The following is a 10,900-nucleotide window of genomic DNA, read 5'->3' as shown; positions in this document are numbered from 1 at the left end:
GCCCCGGCTGAGCCTGCTCGCCCTCTGCCGCGGCCATGCTGGCCCGGTCCTGGGGCTCCTCGCTCCTCACTGGGGTCCCCCACAGCAGTGTTGCAAAAAGCTGAAGTAAAGCACCCTCAAAGCCATTGCTCCTGGAAGTCAATGATGTGGCTGAGCCTCGAGCCATGCGTGGGGAGTCCGGGTGGTCAGGAAGGGCTCTGCTTTTGGCTGGGGTGGGACCTGGCAGGGCTCGGCAGGAGATGTCCCCCGGTGCCCTGGGGAGCTCCTGGCGCTGGAGGCTCGTCCCCAGGGAGCCACCTTTCCCTTGCAGAGAATGGTGCGCTGAGGAACGGGACGGAGGAGGTGCTGTCCCTCGAGCAGTGCCCCCCCACCAAGAGGCTGAAGACCAACCTCTGCAACAACAGCAAGGAGCAGCGAGTGGAAGAGGATCAGACCCGAGGTAACCAGCAGCAGGAGCTGGGGAGTGTCATGGCCTGGGCCGTGCATCCTGAAAAGCACCGGGAAACTTCTCTGGGAAAGGGCTCGGCTCTTCCTGGGGGCCATGAGCTTGGTTTCCAAAAGCAAAAGCTTTTGTGGTCTCGTGTTGCTCACTTGTGCCTTATAAGACACCAGCAAACCCAACTGCAAGACATGGCGCCACAAGCTGGACTCCATTAATTGCTCAGCTTGGAAATGATCTGTGTGTTGCTACTTTGAGCTCTAGCTCTAATGTCTCCAGTAGTGAAAGGGCATGGGTTTTGCACCAGAATTTCTAATATGCCCATGGCCTGCCTTCTCCGTGCAACGCTCAGCAAAGCTGTAGCAGTTTTAATGCAAGAAGGAAGGCATCTGTAAGTAGAGTGCATTTAAAGTTTGTTACATAAGGAATGATAAATCTCTTTTTTTTATTTTTAATTTTATAAAGAGCAAATGGTTTCCGAAGTTACGAACAACAGTGGGAGTCTCGAAGGTAATCGATCGCCCTGTCTCTCTTGGGAAAAGGTGTGGGGCTGATGCAGGTGCTTGCAGGCAGCACTAGGCAAAGATCGTGGGTCCCTTTTTAACAGCACCATGTAGAAAGGGGGAAAGCGCTGTGATTGCAGATTGCTGGGCCTCCCTTTGTGTTGAGGGGAGCGGACTGCTCTGCAGATCCTCCCCACGGGGCCTGTTCCCGGGGGAGCCACAGCTGCATCTGGACCTGCACTGGTTCAGGCGAGAGGCTCCAGCCTCTGCAGCCCGCGGTGGTGCGGAGGCATGGGGTCTGCACTCCTGCATGGGGCTCCCTACCCCGGGGTGAGCAGAGCTCTCTCTGTCACACAGACAGCTGTTTGTCCTGCGGGAGGAGAAACCCAGCCACCTTCCACCCGCTGTTCGAGGGGGGCCTCTGCCAGACGTGCAGGGTAAGTGCTGCCGTGCCGGGGCTGAGCAGGAGCCTGGGGCCAGAGGATGGGGTGCTGAGTCCAGCCCCGCTGCAGCCAGCGCTGTTGGGACAGGAGGGGTGACTGTGCCAGATCCTGGCCGTGCTGTATCCACCACGGGGCTGTCCCTTGGCATGTTCTCTCTGCTTGAAGCACAGAGGATGTGCATCTCCGAGCTCTCGGCGTGCACCAGGGACGGAGCAAAGCTGTGTTCTCTCTTCACCCTCTGAGCACGGATCCTGATCCTCTGTCCTTCTCTCCTCCCGGCTGTCCTTTTGCTAGGATAGATTCCTGGAGCTCTTCTACATGTACGATGAAGATGGCTACCAGTCCTACTGCACCGTCTGCTGTGAAGGCAAGGAGCTGCTGCTCTGCAGCAATGCCAGCTGCTGCAGGTGGGCCCCCTCTCTGCTCCTCTTGTTGGGCTCTTTTTGGCTCCGGGGGAGCGCCTGGGGAGCCGCAGGGAAGCAGGATCATGCGTGAGCCTGGGCAGGGCGCTGTGCTGGTGCCCAGCTGGCTGCCACACAGCCCAGCCCAGCCCAGCCTACCTGTCCCCGCTGAGCCACTATGCACCGGAATAAGCCCTGGGGAGGATGGTAGGAGCTTTACCCGCTGCCGGGTCACCAGCTTGTGTTTAGCGGCCTTAAAACCCAGGAGAATGCATGGAAAAACATTCTACAATGGGCTGGGGGCTCTGGTGCATGGCAGGGGAGACTCCAGGAAAGGTTGGAGTGACCCAAGGGGTTTCTGGAGGTGATGGGCATGAGGCGTTGTGGTTTGGGCAGGTGCTTCTGCGTGGAGTGTCTGGAGGTGCTGGTGGGGCGAGGGACGTCGGCCAGGGCAAAAGAGCAGGAGCCCTGGAACTGCTACATGTGCCAGCCCCAGAGGAGCTACGGGGTGCTGCAGCGCCGGCAGGACTGGAACACCCGCCTGCAGGACTTCTTCACCAGCGACAAGGGACAGGAATACGTAAGGGCTGCAGGCAGGCAAGCCCAGCGCGTTGGGCTTTGGGGGAGAGGGCCACAGAGGGCAGGGCGAACGGCTCAAAATTCCTCATCCCTCTGCCTCAGTCTTGCTCATCCACCCTCTCCAAGGGTGCTGGGTTCTTGGCCCCGCAGATGCTCCCCTGAAGGTAGAGGCGATGCCTGTAGAGCCAAGGTTTGGCCTCATAGAGCATCACAGCACTGCTGGGGCTTCATTGCTGTCCTTTCATTGCAGGCTGCACCCAAAATCTACCCAACGGTCCCACTAGCGAAGAGGAGACCTATTCGAGTGCTCTCTTTATTTGATGGCATAGCAACAGGTGAGGCACTGGAAGAGCACTGTCCTGGCGGCTCGCAGCACTGGATGTCAGGGATGAATAGTTTCATGGCCTCAAACCTGTCTCTGAAAGCTTGGTGGGGAGAAGGGGATGAGGGCAGGGGCTCCCCTTCCTGCTGGACAGGGCTGTGGAGGAGGGAGGGATGGAGGGAGGGTATGTGAATTTTGCTCACAGAGGTTCCTGCTGCGCCGAGTGCCGTCTCGGGTGGCTGGTTTCACTGAGAAGCAAGAGCTGTCGGAGTGCTGGTAACCTGGCCTCTGGTGAAGAAGTGCCTGAGGGCAACTGGTTTGACTCAGTTCACTCAGCTCTAGAGTTCTGCTTTCTGGGGACAAACCTGCCTGGAGGAATGGGTCGAAAAAATAGTTTGCTCATCCAGAAGTCCTGTGTGACTGCACCCACCTAGGACATGCAAGAGTGGCCACATCGAGCTTCTGTGCTGACGAAGGAGACTGGGAGACTAAAGAGAGCAGTGCAACCTCAGACCTCTGTCCCTTGGCAGGGTACCTGGTGCTGAAGGACTTGGGCATCCAAGTGGAGAAATACATCGCCTCAGAGATCTGCGAAGACCCCATTGCTGTGGGCACCATGCGGCACGAGGGCAACATCACCTACGTGCACGATGTCAGGAACATAACCAAGAGAAACGTGAGCACCGCTTCTGCGGGAGGGCTGGGGAACGTGGCACCACGGCCACGTGGGTCTCACCCCACCAGCCCTGGGACGGGCTTGCCACCTGCCCTGCTAGCGAGGAGAGACCCGCTTACGTGGCGGTTCCTAACTGGGTCTGTCTGTTTGCTCTAGATCGAGGAGTGGGGTCCCTTTGACCTGGTGATCGGTGGAAGCCCCTGTAACGACCTCTCCCTTGTCAATCCGGCCAGGAAGGGGCTGTATGGTAAGGCTGCTTTGCCTCTGCAGGGCTGGGTACCCCTGGGGTGTTCCTGGGGTGCGGAGCCATCTTAAAGTCCAGGGAAGTGGTTCAGCCCCAGTCTGCGTTGGTGGTGGCTCTCCTCTGAGCTGCAAACCATGGAGTGGCACCTGCAAAGCACAGGCTGTCTCCATGCCAGTCGCGGTGGGGAGGGCAGCCAGGCCCCCCGGACCCGTGCTCCCGTGCCGCAGCTGGTCCCAACGTGCCGCTCCATCTTTCTCCCTTGTAGAAGGAACCGGGAGGCTGTTCTTTGAGTTTTACCACCTGCTCAACTACGCCCGTCCCAAGGCGGGAGAGGAGCGCCCCTTCTTCTGGATGTTCGAGAACATGGTGGCCATGAGGGTCAATGACAAGAGGGACATTTCTCGGTTTCTGGAGGTAGGGATTACTGCCAGCTTCGGGAAAGACGTTGGAGCAGGAGACGCTTGCTGGGCTGTGCAAGGTGTGCTGAGGCTGCGAGGGTTTGGCTGAGGTTTCATATGGCCCCGACACTGGAAAACCCCCTGCCTGATGCACGCACCAGGAATCAACTTTTTAGTCTTGGCTCTGGATCCCCTCTGGCTTTCAGCAGGTTAACCCCAAGCACTAGTTCTCTGGGGGAAGGTGTTTGCCAGCCTTGCAATGCCTGTTATTTCTAGGGAGAGGGAGGTCAGGGATTGGAAGGGGATTTGAACTCTGGTAGCCAAGAGGGGCTGTGGGTCCGCAGGAACCCGTGTGTAACCCGTGTGTGTAAAAGCCCCATTGGAGGCTGACGGTCCTGATCCTGGCCCAGAGAAATCAGCACTGAAGCATGCTGTGATTTTCATTAGCTGCTGGCCATGGCTATCTTGTGGGAGCCCACGTGGCCGACCGGACTGTGCTCTGGTGTGGAACAAGGGTTTGTTGGGGCTACATCCTTAGGAGGGTTTGCTGAAGACTTTTAAGTCCCTGCAGCGCAGTGGAGAAGGGCTTCCAGTGCAAGAGAGGGCTGAGCCCACACCTCCTCTAACTTTTATTTTTCCTTCTCTCGTGGCCTGCAGTGTAACCCGGTTATGATTGATGCTATCAAGATATCAGCTGCCCACCGAGCACGCTATTTCTGGGGCAACCTTCCGGGGATGAACAGGTAATTGTTTGCTTGTTGTTTTGAATCTCTCCCTGTAGTTTTGTTTTGTTTCGTGGTGCTTGTGTGGTGATTCTTTCCCCCTTGGCCCTAAGCCCAGCTCCTGGGAGCCGAAGAGCTGCAGCTCCCATATGGTGCACTTTCCCTGCGGTGATGTGCACGTGATAATGTGCTTGTTAATGAGCAACGATGAGACCGTAGGAAAAGTGCGGCAGCGTCCTCTGCCCCCGGACCTGAAGCCTGTGGAGGGAAGAGTGATAGGGCTTGCGCAGGACGCTGCGTGGTGTGTCTAGCTTGGGGGTGCACATGTGCACCAGCCTTTCTGTAAGACCCAGGCCGATGTGGGGGTGCTGTACGGCAGCCCCGTGCCCCGCTCAGTGCCGTGCAGGGGTTTGCCGGAGATGAACCCGAGCAGCAGCCTTGGCCGGGGCCGCTCAGCCTGGTGCAGCAGTGCGGGGAAGCTCGCGCTACGGCAGGCGGCTGCTGCGGCAGAGCATGACTCACTCCTCCAAAGTTTGTTCACACCTCGTAGCACCCCAAATTCATGGCAAAACACAGCAGGAGTAGAGTAAAATCCAGTTACTAGCAGTCCTGCACACCAAATACTTCTAGCAACAAAAACTGGAGTTTTTGCACCGCCAAAGCCTCAGCCACTAAACATAGACGACTGGTTTTAAATATTTTTTGCTTGTTTATATTTAAATTGCCAGTATTTGTTGGAGTTGAAACTAATTAAAGCTGAGCTAGAGGCATGTAGGTATTTGAAAGTGAAGTAGCAATTAGGGAGCCTTTGTCAGTGTCATGCCATTTAAATGGCACTTGAACTTTCATCTGGTTGTGACAGAAGCACCCAGCGTGGAAGCACCCAGCGAGGTGACTCAGAGCTATCTCCATGAAATAGCCCGGGGCGATGCTTGCAGAGATGCCTTGCTGAGCAGAGGCAGGCAGGACGGCAGCGGCACAGGGCTCCTCCGAAAGCACTACCAGGAAAAGCTACCAAGGGCACTGAGGAAAGTGGGTTGGCAATGCCCAGCCCTGTTAGAAAGGGCTAACGAGTGAGGACGGCGATACTGTTCAGGCTGTACAGGGCTCTGACCGTGCTGGGGAGCAGAGTGCCCTTCCCGTAGGAGACTGCTGGAGCTTATTACCTCTCTGGGTAGCTCAGGAGGGGAGCTGCCCTGGGGAAAAGGGCTCCTGCGCCTGCCCTGGGAGGAGCTGCTCTGGTCTGGCACGTGCTGGAGCGAGCAGGAGCTGTGAATTTATGGCAAACGACCTCTAGCAGCTTGGTGGGTACTTGGAGAGTGATCTGCTGACCTCGGCCAAGTCGGAGAGGCTGCATAAGGACCTGACACGCAGAGCTGGGAGGAGGAATTGTCTATTGTCTTTAGATACTTAGTGTTTGCTTTTTACTCCCCGGTATTCAGTGCTAGTGCTGATTCCTGGCTGAGAGCGTATTGGTGGCTCTTCTGTTTTGCTTTTTCTTTTATTTTCCTAATGCAATTTTAAAATGGAGCCAGCATGCCGGGGTTTTAATCCCTGCCAGCATCTCCCTTTAACTGGGAAATCTGAGCTCTGCTGGGGTGTGTTCCCAGGGGCATCGGCTGCTGGGTGTGCTGGTGGTGGTGGGACCCTGCTGCAGCTCGCAGGACGGCAAGCGCTTCTGCTCCCTCTGACAACTGCCTGGAGCAGCGACGCTCCGGTATTTGACACTTCTGCTCCAGCCTTTGAGGCAGGCAATCTGCGGAGGTGGCTGGTGTTTCGGTAGGAAAGCTGTGGTGGCTGTAGGAGAGGCCATCGGTGGGATGAACACATCACTGTATACTTCAGGAAAGCACGGCACACTTGCTGTGTTTCACCTGACGGGCTACACGTCAGGGCACTTTGGTAAGACAAGAGTCCCGTACTGCGCCCTCGCTATGAGAGATTGTCTCTTAATTTCAGAAAGACTCAAAACCTGAGATGATGGTGATTGCCCAGGGCTGCTGCTGTCCTGTCAACTTACCAGGGTGTACATCAACATCTCTTGTCCATCTTTCGGCTCACCCAGGGGCACTAGTGTTTCAGTACAGCGTATATCAGTGCAACTTGGCAGCTTAGTGGACTCCAGAGCTGTAATAGAAAATTTTAGCATTGCTAGTGGTTAATTTTGGCTGCCCTCACTGTCTGTAAATGCATTGGTGCTGTGAACCGCCGGGGCAGCTCGCCGTTCTCTGCCCGCAGGCACGTCCGGGGCGGGAGGCACATGCACATACTTGCCCCATATAGATTTCTGCGGGCCAGCAGGTGCAGCACGGGGCTCCTTCATTCCTGGCTTGACTCTGCTGAACGGGTCACATCCTGGGTCCACAGCTGGCTCTGGGCACTTGGTCCCTGTCCACAAGCAGGTTAAATCGTATGGGGCAGATAAGCTTGCACAGATACGCACGGGATGATTTGTCAGGCTACCTGTATCCGCAGGAGCAGGGCGGTAGGAGATGTGGCCTCTCCTCTGCCGTTGGCTGCTGCTGCCCTGGGGCGAGTCTGCCGCTGGCTCTGGGCAGAGCAGGGACAACTGCCTTGCCTTTGCTGAATGCTCCCAGGGCTTTGCGTGGAAAGCGATACGTGTTTTCTGCTGCACGGGGCAAGAAAATCGGAGAGCTGGCGGGGAGCACTGGGCGCTAGCAGCGAGAAGCTTCTGCTGAGCGAGACTGTAAAACAGGCTGGGGCTTGAGGGAGCCGCAGGCTGGACGTGGGGATAAGGGCAGAGGGACGCTGTGTCCTGGCCGGCCTCTGCTCCGCAGTATCTTTGGCTCCCCCCTCCACTACACAGATGTCTCCAACATCGGCCGTGGGGCTCGCCAGAAGCTGCTGGGGCGATCGTGGAGCGTCCCCGTCATCCGGCACCTCTTTTCCCCGCTCAAGGATTACTTTGCCTGTGAATAGCAAGCCGAGCGTCCCTCGTCTCTCTGGTAAAGATGCACAGCTTCCCTGCCGTGGCGGGAGAGGGACGGGCACAGCCGCCGGACTCTGCTATGGCACCATCCCTCCCCGGCCCCATGCTGCGGGAAGGCAGCCTGGCCCCGCAGGGAGAGCTGAGGAAATGTCTTTAACCAAAGAACCTGGCAGGGTAACTTTTCTTTAAAGGGACTAACGGCAGTGATATGTAGAAAATGATGGACAAAAGAGCTTTAATTACCCAGCGCAGGAAGCTCTATGCATAACTGATGAGATGAGAAGTCTCCTCCAGAGCATTAAATATTCCGTTTTAGCCTAGAGCTGGAAAGTCACAACTTGCTCAGCAGTAAGCGTGGAGGCAGCTGCCGGCGTGCTGCAGACAAACTTGAACTATAGCGAATTATTGCTTTTCCTAAACAAACAAAACCTCTCTTGAAGCAACTGCCAAAAATCCCCAAACTGCAGCAGCAGGTGTAAGGGACCCTGGTCAGGTTACATACACTGAACATGCAAGATACAGAAACCAAATCTTTTTTATTTTTATTTTTAAGACTTTTTTGATAAACTTTAATTTTGTTGTTTAATGTCTATTGCTGCTTTAATGCATTACATAAGAATGTGGAGATTCCTAGACCTGAATGTAGCTGAAACTGAACTGTGAGGTGATAGAATTACTTTTCTAGCTAGAACTAAAGAAATATTGTTTTATATGTTTGGCTGTAGTTTACAAATATTCACTACTTCCTTTTTAAAGCATCTAAAACTTTTCCTTACATTTTAAAATCCTGCTGAGCGGTTTGAAAGCTTACACGGTAATCGGAGCACGGAGGATTTGGGCTCCAGTGTCCATAAAGGAAAATGTTCTCTGAGCATTCGTTTCCCAAATGAATGTGGTGCATCGGCAGGAAGGATAGTGTAGTGGTCAATGTCGTCTTCAAAATGCAGCCCCCTAAAATGTCATGTACAATGTCACGAACCGGAGCAGTATTGGCAGTGGGTTAGCTGTGGTGCAGGGGGTTCCTTGCAGGGAAAACCCCACCCGACCCCAGCAGGGCTGCGGGGCTGTAGGGTCCAGGAGCGCAGCACTGGCCTCACCCCGCACTGATCCTGCTCCATGGGCAGGGGGAGCTGACCCCGCGGCGGCAGCGAGGTGGGAAAGCTGCTGCGGCCGGCGGCTGTGCACGTCCCCCCGCTGCAGGCACTGCCACTGGGGCACTGGGCGCAAGGCAGGTCCTGGGGGTCCGCGGGCAGGGGCTGTACCTCTCCTTCCCTGCGCCCCCATCTCCCTGTGCATCACTTTGTGCACAGAGGTGGGATGCTGCTGGTGCTTATTATGTGCCCGGCCCCGGCCCGACAGCGCCCTGGGGGGCTCCCGGTGCCGTACCCCAGAGTTAATCTTAGTACGGAGTGATACCGGGAAGCACATTCATTCATTCATTCATCCATTCAGGAGGCATCAGCCAGGTACAGGGCTTTGTGCAGTTCCCAGAGTCTGGCCTAAAGGTATTTATGGCCTGGGGGTGGGGGGGGGGGGGGGGGGGGCACAGCAGAGCCCCTTCCTCTCCCCCAGGTTTTCCGTAGCTGCAGGGCTGCTGTCCCGGCAGGCGCCTCCCGGGGACTCTTAACTCCAATGCACATTTCAATGCACTGAAACAACTCGTGACGTTCCCCCCTCGGTCCCTCTCTCCTCCCCTACCTCTGCTCTTCACTACAAACTGTCGCTTGAGTCTGGCGGAGTCCTTGGGTGCCTTCTCAAAATCAGGCATGTGCAAAGTGTGGTTTTGTGTTGGGCCAACCCTTCACCCGATGCCAGGCTGTCTCACGAGGTGTTGTACAGCATCAGTGGGAAATGAGAGCTTCTCTCCCAGCTCCTTCTACCTCTCTGACACGCGGGGGACCCCTTGCACCCCCCTCACGGGCGGTGGAGGGCGGCAGCCTCCCTGGAGGAGGGAGCCTCCCATTTTCCACTCTTGTGTGCAGCTTTCCACCCCGTGCCCATCCCCAGGCTCCGAGGACCGTCTTCTCTCGGCCTCCACCCCAAGGCTGCACTCGGAAATGGGCAGGGAGGGAAGCCCAGGTAGTTTAAAGGCCTTTTTCCCTCGGTCCTGTCCGGAGGTTACTCTTTAAAGTCTTCCCACAGGGGTTCGTTCTCAGTGACGTGTGTTCGAACCGTGCGCCTTAGTTAAGAAAACGCTGGAAAAAGCCAGGCGGTCTCCTGCGCGTCATGGCTGGCACCTGTAACGCTCGGCAAGCGCTCGGGGACAAGTAGCACCCCCCTCGCCACCTTTGTCACCAGCCCCCCTGACTGGGAAGATGGCGGGGCGGGTTCTGTGGGTGCTGGAGGTGTTCGGGAAGCCTGGCATCGCCACCGCCGCGCCGGCTGGTTTTGGACCCCTCGCCAACCTCTGACCCGTAATGCCCAGCCTGGACCCGCGTCACCCACGCTCATTCCTCCGCCCAGCCCCAGCCGCGGTCCCCATACGGAGCCCGACGCGGGGCCTCGGGGGTGGCGGCCGTCCTCTGCCTTGGCATCCTCCCATGGCTTTTATTTTTCCAACCTGGGCTAAGGCGTAACCCCCACTCCACGGCATCTCCAATTTCATATTCCAGATCTCGTATCCTGTCCTATCTGATCAAAAGAAAAACGAGACGAGGAAAAAAAAAAGACTTGGGGAAAGTAAACAAAGATAAAAGAGGAATGAGAATTGTCTTGGCATTAAGCTTACTTGATAAGAATTGTAGTAGACAAGTCTTCCTTGAAATATTTTTCCCTGTAAGAGCTGCCTTGTATTATGTGTTTATAAAAATGTTGTAAGGAGAGGTAGATTTCAGAAATGCCTTTTTAATACTTTTTAAAGGTTTCTAACTCTCCCTGGTGCTATTTTTTTAGGTTAAGGATTTTTGATGTCAAAAGTCTTGCGGGTTTTTATACGATCTTTTGAAAATAAAAGAAGTGTATTGTTTTGTGAACACATTTCGTATGCTTTTTGTATCGGGAGTGCGAAACCTCAAAACTGTGCCTTGTCCACGCAGTTTTACCCATTTTCGTGTGGGAAAGAAAGGGGATCCATGTCAGCAGTTTACCGTTTATGGCCATCTAATTAAAAATCAGTATTTCTGTATGACCGGACAGTCCTTGTTTGATAAATCCATCGTGCGAAAAAGACGGGGGTTTCACAGAGGGACGAGTTTCGCGGGTGAGCCGGGCTGCCCCTTCCCCC

At 55.7% G+C, this 10,900-nt stretch overlaps 1 protein-coding gene across 1 annotated transcript in view; it reads left to right on the top strand.

Annotated features, from left to right (window-relative positions):
• DNMT3B (DNA (cytosine-5-)-methyltransferase 3 beta) overlaps window positions 1-7,667 on the top strand; it is an 18,969-nt gene extending 11,302 nt beyond the window's left edge. Inside the window, exons 9-19 of the mRNA XM_009318745.1 lie at window positions 311-439; window positions 905-949; window positions 1,300-1,379; window positions 1,680-1,792; window positions 2,183-2,366; window positions 2,616-2,700; window positions 3,218-3,363; window positions 3,520-3,639; window positions 3,686-4,021; window positions 4,663-4,748; window positions 7,526-7,667. Of these exons, the coding sequence (XP_009317020.1) occupies window positions 311-439; window positions 905-949; window positions 1,300-1,379; window positions 1,680-1,792; window positions 2,183-2,366; window positions 2,616-2,700; window positions 3,218-3,363; window positions 3,520-3,639; window positions 3,686-4,021; window positions 4,663-4,748; window positions 7,526-7,667 (1,466 nt within the window). The remainder of the gene's footprint in view (window positions 1-310; window positions 440-904; window positions 950-1,299; window positions 1,380-1,679; window positions 1,793-2,182; window positions 2,367-2,615; window positions 2,701-3,217; window positions 3,364-3,519; window positions 3,640-3,685; window positions 4,022-4,662; window positions 4,749-7,525) is intronic.
• Window positions 7,668-10,900: the final 3,233 nt, after the last annotated feature.

The sequence above is a fragment of the Pygoscelis adeliae genome, unplaced genomic scaffold (assembly GCF_000699105.1).
Source record: "Pygoscelis adeliae isolate BGI_AS28 unplaced genomic scaffold, ASM69910v1 Scaffold432, whole genome shotgun sequence".
NCBI classification, from domain to species: domain Eukaryota; kingdom Metazoa; phylum Chordata; class Aves; order Sphenisciformes; family Spheniscidae; genus Pygoscelis; species Pygoscelis adeliae.
Note: the sequence above shows the minus strand (reverse complement) of the source record. Positions and strands in the feature narration are given on the sequence as shown.